The sequence below is a fragment of the Atractosteus spatula genome, chromosome 5, assembly GCF_055471065.1.
Source record: "Atractosteus spatula isolate fAtrSpa1 chromosome 5, fAtrSpa1.hap1, whole genome shotgun sequence".
Classification (NCBI taxonomy): Eukaryota; Metazoa; Chordata; class Actinopteri; order Semionotiformes; family Lepisosteidae; genus Atractosteus; species Atractosteus spatula.
In genome coordinates this window covers 9,932,214-9,960,067 of record NC_142710.1, presented here as the reverse complement: position 1 = coordinate 9,960,067, position 27,854 = coordinate 9,932,214, and the positions used below count along the sequence as shown (strand labels likewise).

The window sequence follows — 27,854 nt, the reverse complement described above, 5'->3', positions numbered from 1 at the left end:
TGTCTCAGGGGAAAGTGCGGTGTAGACGCGCTGTGCCCGTTACTCCTTTTTCCTGCTCTTTTCTTTATTTTAGTTCCCAATAAATCGAGATAATCGGCCGGTGATTTTTTCCTTCATATTGTAACGCATACGCCATCAGGGTGTGTAAGAGCCGGCTTACCAGAGCGGTGACGTCGCCGCCCTTCCCTGTGATAGCAGGACTACAGCTACTGGGCTGTACAGAGATCTCTCTTTGGCTCACTGGGCTGGGTCCCTGTTGAGTGACGCGGGAGTCCTGGGTTTGAGCCCCTGAGGGTGGGGGGCCGACCAGATGCGGCAAGGGTGCCTGCCTGAACCCTGAAGCGTTACAGTACTCATGGAGGTGCTGGCCGAGAGGAGAATGCTGACCAAGCTCACAGCCATCATGAACGACGCCTCTCCTCCGCTTCATGGGACTGTTACTGGGCAGCGGAGCACCTTTAGCCCCAGACTGCTCCAGCTGCGGTGTTCAAGGGAACGTTTCCGCAGGTCTCTCCTCCCGGCGGCTGTCAGGGTGTAGAACGCTGCCCTGGGCGAGGACTGTCAGCCCTTCATCTGCTCATCTATGGACAGCATGGTGCTCCATTGGACTTTTTGGACACTCAGTCTGTATAAACCTATGCACATTTTGCACATATGTTATTGTTTTTACAGTGACTATGATCAGCACATTTTGCACACACCTGTGTATTTATTCATTGTTATTTATTTTGTTGTCTTTTGTTTTATAACTACTCCGATGTCTGTTTTTGCTTGTCTTGGGCTGGCCTGCTCTAACACAGCAATGTCCCCACGGGATCAATAAAGTCTCCTCTATCTATCTATCTCGGCCGCCTGCGCGATTCGCCCCTCCCACGGCCGCTGGGACGAGGAACTAGGCGTAGCGCGACAGAGCGGCTCACACCGAGGACCGGCGCTGAGCGGGGAGGGAGGGGGAACCGTGCTGGAGGAGCAGGCCGGCCGGGGGTGTGGTGGGGGAGACGCGCTCTGAGACGCGGTCTTGCTGGACTCGGGCTTCTGCCTCTTCCGCTGCCGTGCCTGCCCGTCGGGGGGTGTCGTCTGTGAGGACCCCTGTGCGGCTCTGTGAGGGGGCCGGGGTGTGGCTGGAAGTATCGGCAGCGTTTCAATTCCCCGGGTCGCCGTCTGGGCGAGAACAGCGGGTTATTAAACCGGCCGGAAGACAAACGCAGCTGAACAAAATCGCTCGGCGACAGCTCGTCGGATGATCTCCGGGCGGCCCCATGCGCAGCGTCCATCGCCTGTACCTGCGGGTCAATCTGTCCTCAGATCCAGACTGAAGACCCATGACTGCAGCCTAGTCTACTCACAGCTGACATCATAGCCTGTACCTACGAGTCAATCTGTCCTCAGATCCAGACTGAAGACCCACTACTGCAGCCTAGTCTACTCACAGCTGACATCATAGCCTGTACCTACGAGTCAATCTGTCCTCAGATCCAGACTGAAGACCTACTACTGCAGCCTAGTCTACTCACAGCTGACATCATAGTCTGTACCTACGAGTCAATCTGTCCTCAGATCCAGACTGAAGACCTACTACTGCAGCCTAGTCTACTCACAGCTGACATCATAGCCTGTACCTGCGGGTCAATCTGTCCTCAGATCCAGACTGAAGACCCATGACTGCAGCCTAGTCTACTCACAGCTGACATCATAGCCTGTACCTACGAGTCAATCTGTCCTCAGATCCAGACTGAAGACCCATGACTGCAGCCTAGTCTTCTCACAGCTGACATCATAGCCTGTACCTACGAGTCAATCTGTCCTCAGATCCAGACTGAAGACCTACTACTGCAGCCTAGTCTACTCACAGCTGACATCATAGCCTGTACCTACGAGTCAATCTGTCCTCAGATCCAGACTGAAGACCCATGACTGCAGCCTAGTCTACTCACAGCTGACATCATAGCCTGTACCCGCGAGTCAATCTGTCCTCAGATCCAGACTGAAGACCCATGACTGCAGCCTAGAATACTCACAGCTGACATCATAGCCTGTATCTGCGAGTCAATCTGTCCTCAGATCCAGACTGAAGACCCATGATTGCAGCCTAGTCTACTCACAGCTGACATCATAGCCTGTACCTACGAGTCAAACTGTCCTCAGATCCAGACTGAAGACCCATTACTGCAGCCTAGTCTACTCATAGCTGACATCATAGCCTGTACCTACGGGTCAATCTGTCCTCAGATCCAGACCGAAGACCCATGACTGCAGCCTAGTCTACTCACAGCTGACATCATAGCTTGTACCTACGAGTCAATCTGTCCTCAGATCCAGACTGAAGATCTACTACTGCAGCCTAGTCTACTCACAGCTGACATCATAGCCTGTACCTACGAGTCAATCTGTCCTCAGATCCAGACTGAAGACCCATGACTGCAGCCTAGTCTACTCACAGCTGACATCATAGCCTGTACCTACGGGTCAATCTGTCCTCAGATCCAGACCGAAGACCCATGACTGCAGCCTAGTCTACTCACAGCTGACATCATAGCCTGTACCTACGAGTCAATCTGTCCTCAGATCCAAACTGAAGATCTACTACTGCAGCCTAGTCTACTCACAGCTGACATCATAGCCTGTACCTACGAGTCAATCTGTCCTCACATCCAGACTGAAGACCCATGACTGCAGCCTAGTCTACTCACAGCTGACATCATAGCCTGTACCTGCGAGTCAATCTGTCCTCAGATCCAGACTGAAGACCCATGACTGCAGCCTAGTCTACTCACAGCTGACATCATAGCCTGTACCTGCGGGTCAAACTGTCCTCAGATCCAGACTGAAGACCCATGACTGCAGCCTAGTCTACTCACAGCTGACATCATAGCCTGTACCTACGGGTCAATCTGTCCTCAGATCCAGACTGAAGACCCACTACTGCAGCCTAGTCTACTCACAGCTGACATCATAGCCTGTACCTACGAGTCAATCTGTCTTCAGATCCAGACTGAAGACCTCCTACTGCAGCCTAGTCTACTCACAGCTGACATCATAGCCTGTACCTGCGAGTCAATCTGTCCTCAGATCCAGACTGAAGACCCATGACTGCAGCCTAGTCTACTCACAGCTGACATCATAGCCTGTACCTGCGAGTCAATCTGTCCTCAGATCCAGACTGAAGACCTACTACTGCAGCCTAGTCTACTCACAGCTGACATCATAGCCTGTACCTACGAGTCAATCTGTCCTCAGATCCAGACTGAAGACCTACTACTGCAGCCTAGTCTACTCACAGCTGACATCATAGCCTGTACCTGCGAGTCAATCTGTCCTCAGATCCAGACTGAAGACCCATGACTGCAGCCTAGTCTACTCACAGCTGACATCATAGCCTGTACCTGCGAGTCAATCTGTCCTCAGATCCAGACTGAAGACCTACTACTGCAGCATAGTCTACTCACAGCTGACATTATAGCCTGCTGCAGCCATGGCTGCTGGTGCTGCTGTACAGGCCATTGTGTGTCTGTGTTGGCCCACCAGGCAGATACATCTGTTCTGACCAGACTATCCTATTCTCCTCCCCACGTCTGGATGGCACCCAGGCTGGGCACCATCTGAGCTGGATGCTGCATCACTGCCATGGATCCAAGAGGGACATCGTTGATATAGCTGTCGTTTAGGAGGATTTACTGGTCCACAGAGATCTGCATGGAGTACTGACACACAGAAGACATGATGGATGGATTAATACCCTCATTCATTTATTCCTTTTTTAATTCTATAATGTTAGCATGCCCAGAGGGGTTGGGCAGCCAGCTGACCTTGGACCCCCAGAGGATTTTTTCTCTCCTTACTGAGGGGTTTGTGGTTTCTCTCCTCCGTTGTCTCCTGGTCTTTTCTGTCCTGTGTTCACAACTTGAGGGTCACTTGCTATGTTAAGCACCTGGGGGCAACCTCGCTGTGAAAGGCACTATATAAAAACACCTTGAAATGAATGGAATATTCTGTCAAGATGAACAACACGAGTGCTTGTGCCTAGTGCTCTGCTGCTCTAAAATGATAGATTATACGGTCACATCGCCGCCGCCGCCGCCGCCAACCTGATTCTCTCAAAGTTATCGCTCTCAGGCTCTACTGCAGCAGCCCTGAGCGTCACACGATGAAGCGGTGCGGACGTCAGCTCTGTTTAATTTCATTTGAACTCGTCTGGATCATTCTGAAGTGATTTCGTCATGTGTACCCGTTCTTTTTATCTCGAGATGTTAGATGCTCTCTGGTTTGGATTGTATTTCTTTTGTTATCGTTTATGCAGAAAGTTAAGAAAAAGACCGTTAGTGGTGGTGGTGGCGAGGGCGCAGACCCCCCTGAACCCCGAAAGCGCTACATCATTATATGGCTCTGCGGCTCAGGCCCTGCGCCTCCTTCAGGTGTGCAGTTCACAGCTGAAGAAAGGAAGAGGAGCTGTTACCTGTAGAAATTCCTTAACTTCCTTCATGTTGTCCTCAAAGACAAACTGCAGGCAGCACAGATAAAAAGACCATTACCTTTGCTGACCGCCCTGTCTCTCTCACACCTGAAGATGCTCCACAGCCGGGGCTGGAGGGAAACAGGGGTGTTCGGGGGAGGTGTGTCCCCCGGCTCCAAGACCCTCTTACAAACTGCAGGGCCACGCCGCTGACGACACGCAGGGCCCCTTTGACGCAGAAGAGCTACAGCAGGGAAACCGGCCGGCCGAGCGCGTCTCTTTCCGGACCCTGGGCAGACGGCACAATCCGGGGAGGAGTGAGGAAAACAGGGGGAAAGAGGCAGGCAGGGGGCTGGAGGGAAACAGGGGCGTGTCCACGGTGTTCGGGGGAGGTGTGTCCGAGGCAAACTGTCCAAGGGAGTCCGAGGTGAATCCATGAGTGTAGCAATAGTCCAAGACCGGGTGATCCATCCTGACAGACGAACAGAGTTACAAGCCGGAGCGGGATCTGGCGGAGGGTCGGGGGAATAAAAGGGGGTCACGGGGCCAGACGCTCCCTCATCCCGGACCCAGAAGATCAGGACACCGTGATGAAGCCTGTGCCGCTGAGTCGCTCCTGGACTTCCGGGTGTCCATCTTCCACAGCTGAGCCCAGACTGGCAGGAACGCCTGGCTTGTATAGCACGGGGGGCAGGAACCGGAGGCAGGTGCAGGAGATCAACACTAAACTAGGAAGGGCTGGAGCCTCCTTAAGAGGAGGGGTTTACGAGCGTGACAGGTGTTTGTATTAAGGATTCCATTTGCTTGTGGTTCTCTTCCTAAAAGAGGGAACTTGCTTGTGTTTTAGGATGCCTTTGTTGTAAAAGACTTGAGGACAAAATCCTGGCTTTTCCCAGGAGTACAGCCCTGAGATTCCAATTGGTTGTGACCAGACGACCTCTGAAAACGTCACACTGAACACCAGTGAATCTCAGCTGCAGGAGATACAGGAGGGACTTACTGTATCCAGACTGATTAACTTCTCAGAGGTGTTGACAAGAAAGTGGGTTTCCATCACAGCACAGGAGTACTGCTTTACACAAACAGTGGTGGGAGTGTGAAACAGGTTCCACAACCCCTAAGAGCAGTGGTTCTCAAACTGTGGTACGCGTACCGGCAGGGGTACGCGGAATGCCGCTAGGTGGTACGCCAAATGATCCTGGAACTGTGTCGTGTGCGCTGAAAAATCTGGATGGGATTTCATATTTTGTATTTTAATACGTGTCGAATACGCAGCCTACGTACTGCGATACAGTGCGCGCTAATACTTCAGTGGACACAAGAGATACTCTGTAATTCTATACCACTCTATAGGAATGCGTGCTACGGACGCAAGTGACCAATTGTATTTAAAAAAGCTACTTTATCTCCAGCAAATAAGGAGAAAGGAGAATGTGCGTGATTGTGGAACAATGCCAACGTTGTAAACACAGGAATGCATAGAAATACGTGCTACGAACGCAGGTAATCTTGTGAGCACAGGAAAGCGTGATAGATAACAGAAAAATATTTAAGAACTGTTCTAAGTTAATTTGAGAAAAATACACCGTCTCTGTGTTTCGCTCCCATGCACATGAAATAAAAACTTTAAATAAATACGGAAATAAAAATGGAAACGCGGAAAAATGCGAGCTTGCAGAATGCTAAAGCAGGTAAGCTACACTATTTCTGAAGAACCTTATTTACCGTTGGCAAAAGAGCTGACACGTATTATGTGTGGAGAAAAAGCTGCTAAACAGCTCGACCTGCTGCCCCCCTCCCCCTGAAAGACACAGTCATTCATACAATTATTGAAATGAAGGATTATATCAAAAGTACACTGATAGAGCGCGTTAAGATGAGCAGATGTTTTTCACTGCAATTAGATGAGTCTGTAGTCGATTTGGCCAATTTGCTCGTTAACGTTAGATACGAGTTTGAGGGCATGTCCCATGAGGACTTTCTGTTCTGTAAACCGCTACCAACAGGAACTACAGGAGAGCATGTATTTCAGCTTCTGAATGAATTTATCGAAGAGAATGGCCTCGACTGGATAAAATGTGTCGGCGTTTGTACAGACGGCGCTAGAGCAATGACAAGCCGACATAACGGTGTAGCTGCACGAATTAGAGAGGTTGCTCCAGAAATTAATGTACGCATTACAACATCCACCGCGAGACCTTTGCCGTCAAGAAAATGCCTGACGATTAAAATCTGTTAGACTCTGTTGTGAATTGTATCAAGGCTCGAAAAATTAATTCACATCTGCTTTGCTCGACTAAACAGACTCACCCCTCTCACTGAAATGGTGCTTTTTTATTAGTTGTTGTTACTGTTTTTTTTCTGTAAAACACTTTGAGAAGCCACCTTTAAAGGCGCTATATCAAATAAAGTTTATTATTATAATATTTATTATATGTATGTATGAGTGTGTGTGCACGCGCGCTCATGTTGGTCATTGAGAATTTCTGGGGTTCCTATGAGATGATGATGTAGGTGGTACTTGGATGCTTTGGTTGGATTAGGGGTGGTACTTGGTCCAAAAAGTTTGAGAATCACTGCCTTAGAGTAACATGAGATGATCAGACTAATGAGTTTCTAGTAATTATCAGACACGCGGGGTGTTGTCAGTCCCTGTGGAAGGAAGGAGAGCTGCTGCACACAGAGATCAGGGGCTCGCTGTTGCGCTGGGTGGATGGAGATCACAATCACACCCACATGACACTGCCCTGTCCACCTGCTCCTCTAGCGTCTCTCGGGGGAGAGATGGGCTCGTGAGTCTCTGCAGCGCTCCGCAGGTCTGTGCGGCTCACAGGGGGGTCACTGCGCAGGTGAAGCACGAAGCCCTGGACGTACCCTGCTGGCCCACACGCTGCAGGGCAGAGCCAGACAGCAGGCTGGGCTCACTGGCCTGGAGAGAGAGACACAGCAGGCTGGACTGCTCGCAGTAAGAGCTCACACCCGGACAGTGAAATCCTCTGCACCATGTGGAGCTGTGACACCCCTCTGTCACAACACAGCTGGAGGAGATCCTGGAGCCAAATAACTCCCAACGATTAAACAGCTGGATGGGCCAGCTGGCCTCCTCTTGTCTGTCACCATCATGCTCTGATCTTCTCATGCTGTGTGAGCGAGTTAGTATTTTATTGTTTTGATTATTGGGAACACAAACAACTGGATTGACTTCACCTGAGCAGGTACTGACATCGACGTTTATTAAAAAAACTTTAAAAAAAACAAAGCCGTTTCATAACTGCAGCTCTAAACCACACCCCCTGACAACCCTAATCACACCCCTAACAACCACACCCCCTAATAATCACACCCCTGCAGCTCTGTGCAGATCCAGGAAGTGAAACTCAGAGATCAGTTTCGTTTTACTAGAAAAAGCCTCACTGCAGCTCCGTCTCTACTGCTCCTCTCTGTGTAGGTTTTACTTGTCAGAAAAATGGCAGAAGGCAGTATTTCAGTTTCTCAGGACCAGTTCAGCTGCTCAGTGTGTCTGGATTTGCTGAAGGATCCAGTGACTCTGCTCTGTGGACACAGTTACTGTAAGGACTGTATTAAGAACTGCTGGGATCAGGAAGATCAGACTGGGATCTACAGCTGCCCCCAGTGCAGACAGACGTTTACCCCAAGACCTGATCTTCACAGAAACACCATCCTGGTTGAAGTGGTGGAGAAACTGAAGGAGACAGGGTGCAGTGGCCCTCCTCCTGCTCACAGTCCTGCTGGCCCTGGAGATGTGCTGTGTGATGTCTGCACTGGGAGAAAGAGGGGAGCTGTGAAATCCTGTCTGGTGTGTCTGGCCTCTTACTGTCAGACTCACCTCCAGCCTCACTATGAATCTCCTGCTTTCAAGAGACACAAGCTGGTTGAGGCCACAGGACAACTGCAGGAGAAGATCTGCTCCACTCATGACAAACCGCTTGAGGTCTATTGCCGTACTGACCAGAAGTGTGTTTGTTATCTTTGTGTAATGGATGAACACAGAGGCCATGATACTGTCTCAGCTGCAGCAGGAAGGACAGAGAAACAGGTGAGGACTTTGTGTCTGTTCATAAAGTGTCTAGTACAACATGTAAAAAGGATATTAAGGATATTTGGAGGCTTTAAGTGATCTCTGGACTGTATTTACTGTATCTGTAATGCTGGAACTCCACTGTTGAGTCCTGCTCATGTACTCAGCTGTGATCCACACTGGTTGTGTCTCTGAAGTGTCTCCTGTTCTTCTGTCTGTTGTTCATTATCTCGTCCTCCTCTCCTTCACTGTTTCCCTCTTTACTGTCCTCATGAAGCACCAGTGAACCTGTACAACTGCACACAGCACACTCAACACCTCTAGAACAGACTGCACCCTCATTAATGCACAACACACTCAACACCTCTAGAACAGACTGCACCCTCATTAATGAAGTCCTGCTTTAATTTCAGCACAATAGTATTATTATTTATAATAATAAACTCTATTTTTATATACGCTGGGCTCTCATGGAGTCAATCTGACACAGAACATGTTTCCTTTTGTCCTCTGAAATGATCTGCCTGGTCCAGAACCTCATCCAGCGGTCAAGCATGTCAGCCACAGGGTCTCCTCTGAGCACTCAGAGAAACTAGTGGCAGCAAGGCTCATCAGCACTGCTGTAGTCCTCTGTTTTGAGATGCCGAGAGCAGTCAGGACACTACTGTATATTGAGATGAATGAAATCTGAAATCTCTAGATCATGAAGGAACAAGTAATAGGTTTATTCTTCTTCAGGTGTGAGAAGGCTCCACGGCTGAAACGTTGTGTTTTCTTTCTTCTTTTTTTTCAGTATGGAATAAACCTATTGCTTGTTCCTTTGCAGCCTACGCATGCTGACGCAGCTCCCCACCTGAACTATCTCTAGATGATGTTTTATATATCATTTGAAACACAATTATCTTCTTTTTACATTTCACCTCACATACAGATGTGCAGACCCAGGTGTCAGGTGTCTGCTGCGCTGCACACGCTGCCGGTGTAGATTAGACATAAAACAGGAGCATCTCAGACAGGACCAGGAAACACATCTCGTGTGGATAAGACATCAGGGATACAGAGTGTGGATTTCCCAGGGTGACTCTAAGGGGTGTCTCTGTGATGTGATTCTCTTACAGCAGAAATGTCCTGAGTGTCTCTGTTTCTCCACAGAAGCAGCTGGGGGAGACACAGACACAAACCCAGCAGAGACTCCAGGAGAGAGAGAAGGAGCTGCAGGAGCTGAGACAGGCTGTGGAGTCACTCAGAGTGGGTATTCACCAGATGAGTGGACACACAGACACACATTTCCACAGCTGGACACTGGACAGTACCCTTTGGAAACAGAGCATACAGCATAATGTAGTTTGAGTGTTTTCCTGTGCAATAATCCACTGTGTGTCTCCTCCCTCAGAGCTCTGCAGGCACAGCAGTGCAGGACACTGACAGGATCTTTACTGAGCTGATCCGCTCCATTGAGAGAACACGCTCTGAGGTCACAGAGCTGATCAGAGCTCAAGAGAGGGCTGCAGTGAGTCAGGCTGAAGGACTTCTAGAGCGACTGGAGAAGGAGATCGCTGAGCTGAAGAGGAGAGACTCTGAGCTGAACCAGCTCTCACACACAGAGGATCACATCCATTTCCTCCAGGTAACATCACTGCTCTGTGACTCTGCAGTACAGAAGGGTGTCTCTCACACAGAGCTGCTCCTGGCTTCTCCCCAGGAATGTGTGTTGTGTTTGACTGGAAACTCCTCTTTCTCTTCCCTGCTGCAGGATTTCCAGTCTGTCTGTGTCCCTCCTGGAGCTGGAGACTCACCCAGCACCCCTGTCCGTCCACACTTCTCTCCTGAGGCAGTGAGGAGAGCTGTCTCTGGACTGAAAGAGCGACTGGAGGATCTTTGCAAGAAGGAATCAATAAAGATTTCCACAACAGGTTAGTAGAGAAACACACTGATGTCTTTCTGGACAGCTTATATATTTCCTGTTTCTCTCTTATATTGTCAATGGATTTTCTGTGCAGTGACTGTATTTATCAGAGCAGCTTATCAGTCAATGATTCAAATTCTAGGTGAAATATCTTAAAATCTCCAGTCTCACAAATCTTTATGACAGTAAGTGTGTTGTTATATTGTGCTGTATATATTTTAACAGGAACGTTTTAATAGGGGCTACAGTCCCAGTCCAGTAGAACATGTTATTCCTGTTACTCTGTTACTGCAGCCCTGATGAGACATTTCTCTGTGTGTCTCCCCAGTGACTGAAGTCTACAGTCTGCTGACTCCAGAGCCCGGGTCCAGAGCAGAGCTTTTACACTGTGAGTCTGTTTTCGCAACAGTTCCCCCCTGAAATATACCTGGAGCTCAAACACACAGCAGGAACAGTGATACAGAAACGGATACACACTCTGACACACACACTGATTCACACTCTGATACATGCTGATACACGTCTGAATTCAGAAAGTCAAGCTTGCAGACAGTCACTCTGTGTGGATCAGAGACACACTGTGTCAAACACACAGATGGACACAGAAGTTCCAGTGGGTGTAGTTTATTTAAGAAAATGCACTTTATTACATCAATGTGCAGTGCACAGTGCTTACAGAGAATACAATTCTGACAACAACTCTTCTACAGAATTTAAATCGTCTCAAAAAGAGTGATTGTCCATTATCAATCATTCTATTTTGCAAGTGGTCAGTGAGGCTGGTTCACACAATAAGAGCCCCTCCAAGCCTCCTGGGTGTTACCACTGGCTGCAGTCCTGGCTTTGAAACTGCGATTGTCCATTTCTCAACAGGAGCACTAAGGAACAGTTTTTCTGGGTTTTCTTCAGCCCTCAATACTGTGCAGTGCTCTGATGAAACAGTTCAGCAGTTCAGGAGTCGTATAGAAACCAATGCTCTCAGACAGCGGACGTGAGGCGTCCTGGTGCTAGGCGGGTCTCAGGACATCCGAACGTCAATGGTGAGCCAAGGGGAATGAGAGACCCGGAAATATATATCTCCAGAGAGAGAGAGACACCGGAATGACAGCAAAGCACAAGAAACTAGGGTCAGGACAAAGTAGGAGCTCCCTCTGGCTGCAGAGGCCATGACAGTACCCCCTCCCCTTCATGGGCGGCTCCTGACGCCCATACAAATAAGCTGGGGGAAGGAAAAACCTCATTTACCTGAAAGGAAACCTCTGGGAGTCCATGGCTGAGAGCTACCCACTCCTCCAGGGTAGAAACCTTTATTGGGTAGAGGAAGGGGGGGCTGGGGTAGTGCTCCGGAGACATAAAACTAAAAAAAGGCAAGTAAACAAGCACAAACAACGACAGAAATAAACCTGGGAGACCAGGGTAACAAACCACAATAAACAGATAGGAACCAAGAGTTCTACAACACAGGGGACAGGGGGACCAGAGAGAAGGGGAAACCAGGAAGTGAAAAAAGCAAAACACCAGGCAGAAACAAACAAAAGGACAAAAACCCGGGAAAAATACCGCAGACTGGGCAATAGGCACCTTCAACATTCTATCACTGATATCGGAGTGGACAACCCGAGGAAAGCCAGGCACACGGCCCGCTCACAGGCACAGGAGTCGGAAAAAGAATCTCGCGATTAGAATAGGAGAGCTGAGAGAAAAAAAAAGCCCAGGGGAAAAAAAACTGCGGAAAAACAAAAAAGCGCTGCTCGCAGGGTCAGTAGGAGGCTCAGCATTCTGTCACGGATGTCGGAGGGGACAAATCGTGGAGAGGCAGGAGAGTGAAAAAGACCCTATGCGTAGTGGTGGGACAGGGGTTAGCCTGGGCTCAGCTGTTCAGGAGTCGTATAGAAACCAATGCTCTCAGGCAGCGGACGTGGGGCGACCTGGTGCTGGGCAGGTCTCAGGACATCCGAACGTCAATGATGAGCGAAGGGGAATGAGAGACCCGGACATATATATCACCAGAGACAGAGACACCAGAAGGATAGCAAACCACAGGAAACTAGGGACAGGACAGAGTAGGAGCGCCCTTTGGCTGCAGAGGCCATGACACCTCTCTGGTCACCAGCTCTGGTGCACAGTCATCCAGCTGAGGGCCTTCAGCTTGTTGTCTAGTCCTCTGGGTTGAGTCTTTACCCAGGATTCCCATGGGATCGTCAGCCCCTCCCCGGTGACCTGTAGGATCATCTGTCTCTCCCTGGTGACTAGTTCCTCCCTTCTCTTCCTTGTATAGTGCCTTTTGTTGGTGCAGAGCTCTGGCTGTCTCATGGCCTCATACCTCCTAGTAGGTCTCCGGTCAGTTTTCTGCTTTAGGACTAGTGTTTGACACCGGATCAGATGCTTCACTGGGAGGGAGAACCACAGCCTGACAAAGTACTGAGAATTGTGACCGATGGGGTCCAGCCCCTAGTGACAGAGGTTGCAGAAGAAGATGCAGTGGAGTTTCAGGGGGAAATTCGGCACATCTCTCCCCCTTCCTCACTGTCTGGCACATCTGGCTCCTTGTGATGTACTCGTACCTGTTCCACCATCCCTTGCAGCGCTTGTCTGAGTCTGGCTGACAGAGGGTACACCACGACCAGGTCAGCTAAAGCCAGCAGGGTGTCTGCCTTCAGCACCCTCACTTTCCCCATGAGAGTCAGTGTGCGAGTCCTCCACAGGCCCAGTTACACGTTGACCTTGACGGTCCTCTCTGTCCAGTTTATGTTGTTGTTGTCCTGGCTCTGGAATGAAACCACCAGTATCATTAGGGGCTCCATGCAAAGCTTGAGACCTGCTGGCGGCATGTTCCTGTCCCTCCAGGGTCCAAAGAGCTTGCCCTTGCTCTTTCTGTTTATTAGCCTCAAGTCTGAGGCCCTGCAGTACTGCTCCCTGACCTGCAGCCCACTCTGCAACCCCCTGTCTGAAATCAGGAACAGCGTCATGTGTACTGGGAGATCGTGAGGACTTCCCCTGTTCCTCTGCCTACAGCTCTATAATGAGAACATAGAGAAGAGGAGAAAGAGGACACTCTTGTCCTACTCCAGATTCCAGGGGGATTAAATCCCAAAGATGTCTGTTCATGTTGACCCTACTGCCCACTTCAGAGTACAGTATCTCTGTCCAGCAGCTGAAACTTTCTCAGAATCTGAAGTGCTCCAGCCCTCTGAACAGATAGCTGTTCTTTACTGTGTCGAAGGCTTTCTCCTGGTCCAGGCTCACCACCATCATGGGCACGTTCTGGTCCTCGGCCCAGGTGATGGCATCTCTGGTGAGCTGGAGGTTCCAGCTGACTTATCACCCTCCCACCCCACATGTCTGGTCACTGTTGATGAAGTGGGGCAGGGCGGTCCTCAGTCTAATGGCCAGTAGCTTGGACACGATCTTGATGTCCATGCAGAGCATCTTTTGAACCCCTCCTGAAGTGCTGAGAGATGACACCTTCCCTCATCCTGTGTCCAAGCTTTTTGCTGATGGAAGAGCTCTTGTTCCACCTCCACCAGGTCTGCCACTGGGGTGTCCCAGAAGCAGGTGTGGAATTCCTTGGGAAGTCCGTCTTGCCACAGCCCCTTGCCATTCTTCATCTGTCAGAATGTGTCAGAGTCTGAGACCCTGGATTTGTGAATAACTGGAATATTCAGGAGCAGAGCCAGTCTCACAATAATGATGGTATGATGACAGTGCTCTTCCCCTGCAGCTTCACAGACACACAGCCTCTTGTGAGAGGCAGCAGTGGGACTCTGGTACAGGGGCTCCTCTGGGGCCTGTAGGCCTCTCTCTTGTCTGAGAAATGGCTGCTTCTCTTCACACATTAACCAGGCTGATGGGTCAGCAGGAAGAAACAGTCAGGACTTGATCTGTCTGAACAAACAGAGCGATAGAAAAACCCAACATCATTTATTCTTGATATCCTGCCAAAATAAGAATGTCTTAGGTTATTGTTGGTCAGTCACTAAATCTTTAAGCACAAAAACCTCAAACGCTTTTAGACTACAGTCTGCAGACATCAAATACACTTGAACTGGGAATTACACAGTAAAATGCAGGAGAGGTATAAGTTGAAGGGGGAAGAAACAGTATTTCTGTGTATTTTGCGCAGATGACTGTGAAGAGATAGGGGAATGACAGACAAAAAGAAAAAGAATTCAGGACGACACACAACCCGTTACACAGTTTGTCCATTGCTGGCTTGCTGTTTACTGGGACCAACAGTAACAGGAAGCCAACAGCAGGTATAAGTCATCGTAAATGTATTCTGTTCAGTGTTGAAAGAGTGAGCAAACACTCTGTACAGGACATGTTTCTGCAGTTTCACATCAAGAAGAACAGATGTTTGGAAAGCTGTGTCAATTCTACTTGTCACAGAAATGGTAAAAATGACACACGTTTAAGATCAAGATCTCTTTATTTGCCATATACAATCTCTTGCATTAGGAATTCATCTTTTCACATACAGGACCCCAGCTTGCTCTCCATGAGACACAGACACACAGACAGAGAGAAGCTTGGGGTCACAGTACAGCCTGTTTTCCTCAGAGCAGCTCAGACATGTCAGAGTCAGGTGCTCATGGTTAAATTAAGAGGAGTATTTACTGGGGCTGCAGGGCTCCTCTTACTGGCCAGGGGTAATAACTTTGGGGTCTTTCTCTTCAGCCCAGCTGGTGTTCTCACATGGTCCTGGTCATTAAGAGAGCCAGTGGTGTGTTTCACTAAGAATGACACTGGAGTGTCAATATTATTTCACTAGTCCCACCAGAGTGAGTGTGAGAGAGGTTTAAAAAGAAAGGGGAGCAAAAACCTGTTTAAAAACATAATGGAAGAGATTCTATTAAAAAACAAACAAGGAAACGGAATACTGGAAGTAACAAATGAGGTTTAATTCTATGAAATGCATGAAGACTTCAAAGGTGAAATGTTGCATATTTTGCTGTCTTACATTACTTTGCAGCATAGAATTAGCTTCTTCTTTTTCTTTTGCAACCTGCAACAGCTTATACAGCTCTCCCACTCTACACAAATAAGTAGAAGATTATGTTTTAAATATTTGACATATTTCCCACACCATAAACCTATTCACTTTCCTTAAAGGACATTTTTCTCATCATAAATAATAGCTTGCATCTTGTTTTACATTCAGGTTTTTCTGAAATATTCTGTGTTTGGGATAGCAGATATTTTAATGTATTAAAATTAGGTACAATTACCATTTTTTGTAAGATACTATATATCATTTATTTATATTCTACACATGTGTACGATGGATGAGGTTGTCTGAGATGTCTTGATGAATGCATGAGCCATACACAAAAACACAGGAGCGCACTGTCTGTGTGTCAGTCTTCCTGGATCAGGCCTGGTGTGGACATGTGCTCACCATCGAGTGTGACTAGTCATCTCTCACTGTCCAGCTGATGTCCAGAGATCAGGCAGTGTGACCAGTGAGCAGGACATCACTGTATCTCAGTCAGTGATACTGGTCACTGTGGGGACGGGTCACTCAGGCTGTGTGAGAATTGCCAACACTTTCACTCATCTGACTGAACAAGGAACAGTTTTCAGTATCAATGATTGGTCTTGAAATGTGAAATATTCCTCACTGTTGTTAACAGCAGACTGTTAATTTCTCATCTCTCAGTGGTCAAGCACCAGACTCCAGGGTGTCCTGTGATGTGTCTGTGTGTCTTATTGCCTTGTGCTGCTCAGTCTTATTGAGTGAGACTCCAGTCTTACAGCCACTGCTGCTCACACTCCCTGACACTCTGATCCACACTGCAGTGGAGACTGGGGATCCTGAAATGGACTGACTGCAGACTGTAGGATAAACTCTGGTATAATAACAGGTATGAAGCAAGAAAGGTCTTTAATACAATAAAGATCTACTCTCTCTTTCTGTAGATGCTGTGAAGCGAGCTCCTATCCCAAAATCACGTATGTACACTGTGTGAAACTCTGCTATCTGACAGCACTGACTGTACTGACATCTTATTACCAGTGTGTGACTGTGATTAACAGTGTCTGTGTCTCTGTGTTCCAGTGTGTGTCTGTGATTAACGGTGTCTGCATCTCTGTGTTCCAGTGTGTGACTGTGATTAACAGTGTCTGTATCTCTGTGTCCCAGTGTGTGACTGTGATTAACAGTGTCTGTATCTCTGTGTTCCAGTGTGTGTCTGTGATTAACAGTGTCTATGTCTCTGTGTCCCAGTGTGTCACTGTGATTAACAGTGTCTGTATCTCTTTGGTCCAGTGTGAGACTGTGATTAACAGTGTCTGTGTCTCTGTGTTCCAGTGTGTGACTGTGATTAACAGTGTCTGTATCTCTGTGTTCCAGTGTGTGGCTGTGATTAACAGTGTCTGTATCTCTGTGTTCCAGTGTGTGTCTGTGATTAACAGTGTCTGTATCTCTGTGTTCCAGTGTGTGTCTGTGATTAACAGTGTCTGTATCTCTGTGTTCCAGTGTGTGTCTGTGATAAACAGTGTCTGTATCTCTGTGTTCCAGTGTGTGTCTGTGATTAACAGTGTCTGTATCTCTGTGCTCCAGTGTGTGTCTCTTATTAACAGTGTCTGTATCTCTGTGTTCCAGTGTGTGACTGTGATTAACAGTGTCTGTATCTCTGTGTCCCAGTGTGTCACTGTGATTAACAGTGTCTGTATCTCTGTGTTCCAGTGTGTGACTGTGGTTAACAGTGTCTGTATCTCTGTGATCCAGTGTGTGTCTGTGATTAACAGTGTCTGTGTCTCTGTGTTCCAGTGTGTGACTGTGATTAACAGTGTCTGTATCTCTGTGGTCCAGTGTGAGACTGTGATTAACACTGTCTGTATCTCTGTGTTCCAGTGTGTGTATGTGATTAACAGTGTCTGTATCTCTGTGCTCCAGTGTGTGTCTGTTATTAACAGTGTCTGTATCTCTGTGTTTCAGAATGGCAGTGGATCTGCAGTGCTGCAGGTAGGTCTGTCTCCTCTTGATGACACAGGGGCTGTTTTAAGCCCTCGTGTCAGAGGTTCTTGAATTCACTCTCAGACGATCTCTTTAGTGTTAATTGGTTGTTCCTGTTAGGTAAATAGAAGATGTATTTCAGTGTCACGTCTGTAATGTAGTACATGAAATCCTATTGGGATCCTTAAGAGATCTTCACCTAGTGGCCAGTAGAAAGTTCTTCCAGAGGGGCTGAAGGTGTTCCAAAACTCATTCTACCCAAAGGCCATGTCCTGTGAGCTCTGCTCACTCCTTAATCAGTCTCACTCCTTCGTGAGGGTCTTCAGGCTGAATTTTGCAGAGCCTGTGACCCTGGATTTTGAGAATAAATGTGAAATATCAGAGGAATCAGGAGCAGAGCCAGTAACAATCAGCTGTCCAAATCCTAGGGTACATGACCGTTATACATGAAAAAACTGACAGCAACATCTTCACCTTTTGTAGTACAGATAATATAAAAAATACAGTCTCTTGCTCATTTCTCAGCTGCTGTAATCTTTCTGTTGGTGTCGGTCATTGTCCTCTGGGCTCTCCTGCAGCTTGTTGTCCCCTGTCTCTCTCTTACTCTGGGCTCTCCTGCAGCTTGTTGTCCTCTGTCTCTCTCTTACTCTGGGCTCTCCTGCAGCTTGTTGTCCTCTGTCTCTCTCTCTCTTACTCTGGGCTCTCCTGCAGCTTGTTGTCCTCTGTCTCTCTCTCTCTCTTACTCTGGGCTCTCCTGCAGCTTGTTGTCCTCTGTCTCTCTCTTACTCTGGGCTCTCCTGCAGCTTGTTGTCCTCTGTCTCTCTCTCTCTCTTACTCTGGGCTCTCCTACAGCTTGTTGTCCTCTGTCTCTCTCTCTCTTACTCTGGGCTCTCCTGCAGCTTGTTGTCCTCTGTCTCTCTCTCTCTTACTCTGGGCTCTCCTGCAGCTTGTTGTCCTCTGTGTCTCTCTCTTACTCTGGGCTCTCCTGCAGCATGTTGTCCTCTCTCTCTCTCTCTCTCTCTTACTCTGGGCTCTCCTGCAGCTTGTTGTCCTCTGTCTCTCTCTCTTACTCTGGGCTCTCCTGCAGCTTGTTGTCCTCTGTCTCTCTCTCTCTTACTCTGGGCTCTCCTGCAGTTTGTTTTCCTCTGTCTCTCTCTCTTTTACTCTGGGCTCTCCTGCAGCTTGTTGTCCTCTGTGTCTCTCTCTTACTCTGGGCTCTCCTGCAGCTTGTTGTCCTCTGTGTCTCTCTCTTACTCTGGGCTCTCCTGCAGCTTGTTGTCCTCTGTCTCTCTCTCTCTTACTCTGGGCTCTCCTGCAGCTTGTTGTCCTCTGTCTCTCTCTCTCTCTTACTCTGGGCTCTCCAGCAGATTGTTGTCCTCTGTCTCTCTCTCTCTTACTCTGGGCTCTCCTGCAGCTTGTTGTCCTCTGTCTCTCTTTCTTACTCTGGGCTCTCCTGCAGCTTGTTGTCCTCTGTCTCTCTCTCTCTCTCTTACTCTGGGCTCTCCTGCAGCTTGTTTTCCTCTGTCTCTCTCTCTCTTACTCTGGGTTTTAAAAAAATATCTTCCCATTCCATGTTTAAAAACCAGTTTCCAATCTGAAAATGACATAAACTAGATTTGACCCCCTGTAAACCAGTCCTTGTACCTGGGGACAATTTTTGCTTCCTGTACCTGTTTAACTACCGTATGTCTCCTAACAGCAGTGCCCTTTTTCAGATTACCGTTCGTCTTGTAAGACTGGGCCAAAACACAGAACACACAACAAACCCCATTTTTCTCTGTTTTTATATATCCTGATTTTCAGGAGGATGTATCAAGTAAGAAAAGTTTATTTTCATCTGGGTATGAATGTTTTTCCCCATATGCTCCCCAGTCTCAGTGTGTGTTTCAGTCTATACAGCCCATGCAGTGTATAAAAGTGGAGTGAAGGCAGTTCTGGTCAGGCCTGTCTGAAGGCACAAGAGAAGCACTGTCTCTCTTATAGGGCTTTAAAGCTGGTGCTAAATCCTTGGAAGTAGGGTGAGTTTTTTTTTTGCAATATAAGGATTATTTTTGTGTTTTTCTCCATGGTAAGGATTGTTTTTCTTTTTGTACAGTTTGTGGCCTTATTCATCTTGTTTGGTGTTTCTTCCCTCTTTTGCATTGCTTTTCCAGGGAAACTGTAGCTACACTTTGTCTTTTTCCCACTGTGCTGCGCTAGGAAATCAGACCCTTCCCACTGCGCTCCCTGAGGCTGTGATTGATCTGGAGAATACATCTGAGAGCTGTGAGCTCTACTGAGACAGGCTGCAGTGATGGGGGTTCAGTAAGAGACTCAGTGGGGTGTTTGTCTCAGAATAGATCAGTAATTTCAACATCAGCTCATTAATCACTACTGTCAGTAGAGATTGGGGTTTTTACCTCAGATTTTGGTGTTTCTTTACAGGGCAGGGGGAGTAAATTTAGCTTCTGTGTTTCCATATCAGACAGGTCTTTATCTCCTTAGTGTGACACAGTGACTGTGTGTCTAAGAATGTATGTGTGAATAAAACTACTATAACAGTTGGGGATATGTAATTTGAATTGAGGGACTATTCCTAGGCCAAGAGTAATACAATAAATAATGTATTTCCTACCAAAATAAGAAGTTCAGTTACTCATGCCAGCACTGTGAAAGGAAGGAGCAGTAGAGTATTGAGCTGAGAATTGCCCTCCTCTCAGGACAGGGGGTAATTAATTCTGATCTCTCTTTACTGACAGTGTTTCAGTGACATGAAGTCAGTCAGTGTCTCTGTGGCCTGTTTTCTTCAGAGCAGCTCAGACATGTCAGAGTCAGGTGCTCGTGGTTAGTTTAAGAGGAGTATTTACTGGGGCTGTAGGGCTCCTCTTACTGGCCAGGGGTAATAACTTTGGGGTCTTTCTCTTCAGCCCAGCTGGTGTTCTCACATGGTCCTGGTCATTAAGAGACCCAGTGGTGTGTTTCACTAAGAATGACACTGGAGTGTCAATATTATTTCACTAGTCCCACCAGAGTGAGTGTGAGAGAGGTTTAAAAAGAAAGGGGAGCAAAAACCTGTTTAAAAACATAATGGAAGAGATTCTATTAAAAAACAAACAAGGAAACGGAATACTGGAAGTAACAAATGAGGTTAAATTCTACTGCATGAAGACTTCAAAGGTGAAATGTTGCATATTTTGCTGTCTTACATTACTTTGCAGCATAGAATTAGCTTCTTCTTTTTCTTTTGCAACCTGCAACAGCTTATACAGCTCTCCCACTCTACACAAATAAGTAGAAGATTATGTTTGAAATATTTGACATATTTCCCACACCATAAACCTATTCACTTTCCTTAAACGACATTTTTCTCAACATAAATAATAGCTTGCATCTTGTTTTACATTCAGGTTTTTCTGAAATATTCTGTGTTTGGGATAGCAGATGTTTTAATGTATTAAAATTAGGTACAATTACCATTTTTTGTAAGATACTATATATCATTTATTTATATTCTACACATGTGTACGATGGATGAGGTTGTCTGAGATGTCTTGATGAATGCATGAGCCATACACAAAAACACAAAAGCGCACTGTCTGTGTGTCAGTCTTCCTGGATCAGGCCTGGTGTAGATGTGCTCACCATCGAGTGTAACTGGTCATCTCTCACTGTCCAGCTGATGTCCAGAGATCAGGCAGTGTGACCAGTGAGCAGGACATCTCTGTATCTCAGTCAGTGATACTGGTCACTGTGGGGACGGGTCACTCAGGCTGTGTGAGAATTGCCAACACTTTCACTCATCTGACTGAACAAGGAACAGTTTTCAGTATCAATGATTGGTCTTTAAATGTGAAATATTCCTCACTGTTGTTAACAGCAGACTGTTTATTTCTCATCTCTCAGTGGTCAAGCACCAGACTCCAGGGTGTCCTGTGATGTGTCTGTGTGTCTTATTGCCTTGTGCTGCTCAGTCTTATTGAGTGAGACTCCAGTCTTACAGCCACTGCTGCTCACACTCCCTGACACTCTGATCCACACTGCAGTGGAGACTGGGGATCCTGAAATGGACTGACTGCAGACTGTAGGATAAACTCTGGTATAATAACAGGTATGAAGCAAGAAAGGTCTTTAATACAATAAAGATCTACTCTCTCTTTCTATAGATGCTGTGAAGCGAGCTCCTATCCCTAAATCACGTATGTACACTGTGTGAAACTCTGCTATCTGAAAGCACTGACTGTACTGACATCTTATTACCAGTGTGTGTCCGTGATTAACAGTGTCTGTATCTCTGTGTTCCAGTGTGTGACTGTGATTAACAGTGTCTGTATCTCTGTGTCCCAGTGTGTCACTGTGATTAACAGTGTCTGTATCTCTGTGTTCCAGTGTGTGACTGTGGTTAACAGTGTCTGTATCTCTGTGATCCAGTGTGTGTCTGTGATTAACAGTGTCTGTGTCTCTGTGTTCCAGTGTGTGACTGTGATTAACAGTGTCTGTATCTCTGTGGTCCAGTGTGAGACTGTGATTAACACTGTCTGTATCTCTGTGTTCCAGTGTGTGTATGTGATTAACAGTGTCTGTATCTCTGTGCTCCAGTGTGTGTCTGTTATTAACAGTGTCTGTATCTTTGTGTTTCAGAATGGCAGTGGATCTGCAGTGCTGCAGGTAGGTCTGTCTCCTCTTGCTTACACAGGGGCTGTTTTAAGCCCTCGTGTCAGAGGTTCTTGAATACACTCTCAGACGATCTCTTTAGTGTTAATTGGTTGTTCCTGGTAGGTAAATAGAAGATGTATTTCAGTGTCACGTCTGTAATGTAGTACATGAAATCCTATTGGGATCCTTAAGAGATCTTCACCTAGTGGCCAGTAGAAAGTTCTTCCAGAGGGGCTGAAGGTGTTCCAAAACTCGTTCTACCCAAAGGCCATGTCCTGTGAGCTCTGCTCACTCTTTTGTCAGTGTCACTCCTTCGTGAGCGTCTTCAGGCTGAATTTTGCAGAGCCTGTGACCCTGGATTTTGAGAATAAATGTGAAATATCAGAGGAATCAGGAGCAGAGCCAGTAACAATCAGCTGTCCAAATCCTAGGGTACATGACCGTTATACATGAAAAAAATGACAGCAACATCTTCACCTTTTGTAGTACAGAAAATCTAAAAAATACAGTCTCTGCTCATTTCTCTTGTAATCTTTCTGTTGGTGTCGGTCATCATCCTCTGTGTCTCTCTCTTACTCTGGGCTCTCCTGCAGCTTGTTGTCCTCTGTGTCTCTCTCTTACTCTTTGCTCACCTGCAGCATGTTGTCCTCTGTCTCTCTCTCTTACTCTGGGCTCTCCTGCAGCTTGTTGTCCTCTGTCTCTCTCTCTCTTACTCTGGGCTCTCCTGCAGCTTGTTGTCCTCTGTCTCTCTCTCTTACTCTGGGCTCTCCTGCAGCTTGTTGTCCTCTGTCTCTCTCTCTCTTACTCTGGGCTCTCCTGCAGCTTGTTGTCCTCTGTCTCTCTCTCTCTCTCTTACTCTGGGCTCTCCTGCAGCTTGTAGTCCACTGTCTCTCTCTCTCTTACTCTGGGCTCTCCTGCAGCTTGTTGTCCTCTGTCTCTCTCTCTTACTCTGGGCTTTCCTGCAGCTTGCTGTCCTCTCTTACTCTGGGTTTTAAAAAAATATCTTCCCATTCCATGTTTAAAAACCAGTTTCCTATCTGAAAATGACATAAACTAGATTTGAATCCCTGTAAACGCATCCTTGTACCTGCGGACAATTTTTGCTGCCTGTACCTGTTTAACTACCGTATGTCTCCTAACAGCAGTGCCCTTTTCAGATTACCGTACGTCTTGTAACTGGGCCAAAACACAGAACATACAACAAACCCCATTTTTCTCTTTTTATATATCCTGATTTACAGGAGGATGTATTAAGTAAGAAAAGTTTATTTTCATCTGGGCATGAATGTTTTTCCCCATATGCACCCAGTCTCAGTGTGTGTTTCAGTCTATACTGCCCTGCAGTGTATAAAAGGGGAGTGAAGGCAGGTCTGGTCAGGCCTGTCTGAAGGCACAAGAGAAGCACTGTCTCTCTTATAGGGCTTTAAAGCTGGTGCTAAATCCTTGGAAGTAGGGTGAGGGTTTTTTGCAATATAAGGATTATTTTTTGTGTTTTTCTCCATGGTAAGGATTGTTTTTATTTTTGTACAGTTTGTGGCCTTATTCATCTTGTTTGGTGTTTCTTCCCTCTTTTGCATTGCTTTTCCAGGGAAACTGTAGCTACACTTTGTCTTTTTCCCACTGTGCTGCGCTAGGAAATCAGACCCTTCCCACTGCGCTCCCTGAGGCTGTGATTGATCTGGGAATAAACCTGAGAGCTGTGAGCTCTACTGAGACAGGCTGCAGTGATGGGGGTTCAGTAAGAGACTCAGTGGAGTGTTTGTCTCAGAATAGATCAGTCATTTCAACATCAGCTCATTAATCACTACTGTCAGTAGAGATTGGGGTTTTTACCTCAGATTTGGGTTTGTCTTCACAGGGCAGGGGGAGTAAATTTAGCTTCTGTGTTTCCATATCAGACAGGTCTTTATCTCCTTAGTGTGACACAGTGACTGTGTGTCTAAGAATCTATGTGTGAAGAAAACTACTATAACAGTTGGGGATATGTAATTTGAATTGAGGGACTATTCCTAGGCCAAGAGTAATACAATAAATAATGTATTTCCTGCCAAAATAAGAAGTTCAGTTACTCATGCCAGCACTGTGAAAGGAAGGAGCAGTAGAGTATTGAGCTGAGAATTGCCCTCCTCTCAGGACAGGGGGTAATTAATTCTGATCTCTCTTTACTGACAGTGTTTCAGTGACATGAAGTCAGTCAGTGTCTCTGTGGCCTGTTTTCCTCAGAGCAGCTCAGACATGTCAGAGTCAGGTGCTCATGGTTAGTTTAAGAGGGGTATTTACTGGGGCTGTAGGGCTCCTCTTACCGGCCAGGGGTAATAACTTTGGGGTCTTTCTCTTCAGCCCAGCTGGTGTTCTCACATGGTCCTGGTCATTAAGAGACCCAGTGGTGTGTTTCACTAAGAATGACACTGGAGTGTCAATATTATTTCACTAGTCCCACCAGAGTGAGTGTGTATTGGGGTGTTTGCCTGCGATATTGGGGACCTCGTTTCAAACAAGAGTGATCTAGAGGGTGTCTGTGTTTCCAGACTGATAGACTCTCCTGTGGAGTAAGTCAGTGTTTGACACTGTGTCCTGTTCTACACAGAATAAGTGTGAAATATCAGTGGAAGATGTTGTCATGATGGCTTCAGAGTTGCAGTGTCCAGAAGAGGGCGACCTCTCTCATCACTGAAATAAAGGCGCTCTGAGCCCAGAAATGAATTCAGGTATTAATAATAATTGCTTACACTTATATAGCGCTTTACAGGTAATGGGGACTCCCCTCCACCACCACCAGTGTGTAGCCCCACCTGGATGATGCGACTGCAGCCATAGTGTGCCAGAACACTCCCCACACATCAGCTCTCAGTGGGGAGGAGAACAGAGTGATGAAGCCAGTTCAAAGAGGGGGGTTATTAGGAGGCCATGATGGGTAAAAGCCAGGGGGAAATTTGGCCAGGACACCAGGGTTAAACCCCTACTCTTTTCAAGAAACACCCTGGGATTTTTAATGACCACACAGGACCTTGGTTTTAAGTCTCATCCACAGGACAGCACCTGTTTACAGTATCATGTCCCCATCACTATACTGGGGAATTAGGACCCACATAGACTGCAGGGTGAGCACCCCCTGATGGCCCCACTCACACCTCTTCCAGCAGCAGCCTTAGTTTTTTCCAGGAGGTCTCCTATCCAGGTACTGACCAGGCTCACACCTGCTGAGCTGCAGTGGGCTGCCAGTTGTGAGTTGCAGGGTGATATGGCTGCTGGTGTTTTTATAAATTCATGTAGGTGACTGTGTCAGCCTTTCTAGGCTCCAGGAGTCAAAAAATAAGAGCTGATAAGAATATCTTTGATCTTCACTAGATTGACAGGCAGACAGGCAAAGGGGAGTATTTACTCAGTATTAAGTATTAAGAGTTTACACTGAAGTATTAAGTATGAGGAGAGTATTCAGTCAGTGTTCATTAGTCATGCGAATAAAGCTTCTTGAATCGATTAAAACCCCCATTCGCTCTGGACATGTATAAGCCCCGCCCCCGTCTCTCAGTGGTCAGAGCTCACTGATTGACAGCTGGAGTCTCCTATCAGAGAGGCGGACAGTGAGCGCGAGCAGTCTGAAGTCAGTATGAGCGCCTCTGTTTCTCTCGTCTTTCTCTCCGGGTTTCTGGATGTGTTATTTCTGCTTTAAACTGAACACTTTGGATATTTCTTCGCATTTTCAAAGGAAGTGGGAAGGCTTTCTTATATTTCAGCAAGGTTTTGCTTTTTCCATTATATTTTTTTCTGTAAAAACGAGCATTATTCAGCATTTGAATTCAGCACTTTTTTATTCTGCGTCGTCAGGAAAATGGTCTCAGAGAAGATGAACGAGCTGCTGAACTGGGATTTGAAATAAACCGGTTTAACAGACAGGCTGTCCAGTTTCTTACAGTATACAGGTCGCTGTGGTGGGTTGTGAAGTGTTTGAAAGCGAGTGGTCGGGCTGTAGTTTCTCCTGCAGTCCGGTCGGTCCTGTGTTTATTAATAATGTCGTTTAAAAAAATAAAGTTTCATCGCTGTGAAAACAAGTGTTTAATGTTTGTATTTAGAGGATATTGGGATCACTCCCATGTGTAACACTAGTGAAACAGTGAAGAAGATGTCGTTTCTCTGGAAGGGAAGAGCAGTCATTAGTAACTGACTGGTGTTTCTCTCTCGGTGTGTTTGGGGACAAAGACATTTCACAGTCTGATGGAGTTGAGTTGGACTGTGATCGGCAGGAGCCTGTTGTGATGTTTGTGTTTTATTCCCCAGCTGCTGTGACTCTGGACCCTGATACAGCTCACTGTGAGCTCAGCCTGTCTGAGGATGGGAAGAGAGTGAGACTGGGAGAGAGGAAGAGTCTCTCTGACAATCCTCACAGGTTTGATTACTGGGAATGTGTCGTGAGCAGGGAGGCCTTCACCTCAGGGAGACACTACTGGGAGGTGGAGGTGAATCGATACTGGAGAATAGGAGTGACCAGAGAGTCTGCAGAGAGGAAAGGGAGGTTCAGCTTCTCTCCCCAGCTGGGTTACTGGTGTCTGGACTTTGACCCTGGTGTTTTATCTGCTCTCACTGACCGTGAGACCCGTCTCAGTCTCCCCCTCAGTCTGAAGCCCAGGAAGCTGGGGGTGTGTGTGGATATTGAGGAGAGGAAGGTCTCCTTTTACACAGTGGAGTCCAGAGCTCATCTCTACACTTTCACTGACATGGCCTTCCCTCAGGGGGAGAAGATCTATCCTGTCTTCTATACTGAGGATTCAGATAAAGACCTTGAGCTGCTGCCTGCTGTCAGTGTGGAGATTAAACCCGTCACTGACTCATGAACACAGGCTGACTCTCTCCCAGCTCTCTGGCCCACTGCTCCTGCTGGGAGACGGGTTTACTGACGGGCAGTGAGGTGAGGTCAGAAATATAGTAGTTATTGTAGAACTGATGATGTTGTGTCGTGTTTAATTTTTTTTATTTACTATAACGCATTTAAACGGGGAAAAATAACATGTACGAGAGAGGGCGAGATAACTCGCTACCAGCCTGCTGTACTCCTGACTTGTAAATATCTCTGGAAACCCTCCCGTGTTTTTTTTCTAATTTTTAAGAAAATAAACTTTTAAAAATGAAATCCCGTGTGAGTCTCTCCTGCGCGCGCCGGTGACTGTGAAGCTGTCAGAACGGGGAGGGACCCGCTGACGTCACCACAGCCAGGAGGAACAGGGACTGTGACGCAGACAGGAAGTGGCTCAGGGTGGTTATGGGAGTTGTAGTTTATCACCAGCGCTGTGTCTGTGAGCAGCTCCAGCCAGTCTAATACCCGGCTCCCTTTAATACAGGGATACATGACTATATTCAGTATTGTATGTTCGTTTGGGGTTTATTTTTACTGTGGTGGTTTGTGAGAGACGTTTTATTTGATCTCTGATCGTGATCCAGGGAAAAGTGGATGCTTCTTTCTAGTCTTTTCTTTATTTTATTTCCCAATGAAGTTTGGTAATGGGCCAGTGAAAGGTCTGCTTTCCTTCATATGAAGCCCAAAAGTTTGTTGGTAGCGGCAAGTTTTTTTCTTCACGGACAGAAACTTGGGCTCCGTGTCAGTCTTGTCTTCCGTCCTGCCGTTTGGACATTTTATGTGGACGATTCTCTGTCCACAGAGGGACTGTGTCGTGAGAGGTAGTTTTAACACACTCCCTTGTGCGCTGGTTAGTGTGGTAGTTGTGAGACGCTCCCTAGAGCAAGCGGGTTAGAAGATGGCGACAGACCTGCTGTTCTAGTAAGAAGTGAAGTTAAACTCATTCCTGGTGTTGTGTTCAGCTGTGTTTAATATATATAAACTAGCCTGAAACACGAGAGACTGCACCGGGAGATT

General features: G+C 47.1%; 1 protein-coding gene across 2 annotated transcripts; it reads left to right on the top strand.

Annotated features, from left to right (window-relative positions):
- Positions 1–7,865: 7,865 nt before the first annotated feature.
- On the top strand, positions 7,866–27,143 carry LOC148834037 (E3 ubiquitin-protein ligase TRIM39-like). 2 transcript variants are annotated; one of them, XM_088916218.1, is made up of 10 exons: positions 7,866–8,507; positions 9,642–9,737; positions 9,883–10,116; positions 10,243–10,402; positions 10,724–10,783; positions 16,315–16,347; positions 17,336–17,362; positions 21,496–21,528; positions 21,971–21,997; positions 26,264–27,143. In XM_088916218.1, exons 1-10 carry the CDS (start codon positions 7,917–7,919, stop codon positions 26,815–26,817), a joined length of 1,815 nt encoding a protein of 604 aa, XP_088772344.1. In that variant the 5' UTR covers positions 7,866–7,916; the 3' UTR covers positions 26,818–27,143. The 2 variants fall into 2 exon arrangements, with proteins under 2 accessions (XP_088772344.1, XP_088772345.1); XM_088916219.1 differs by lacking the exons at positions 16,315–16,347; positions 17,336–17,362.
- The last annotated feature ends 711 nt before the right edge of the window (positions 27,144–27,854 follow it).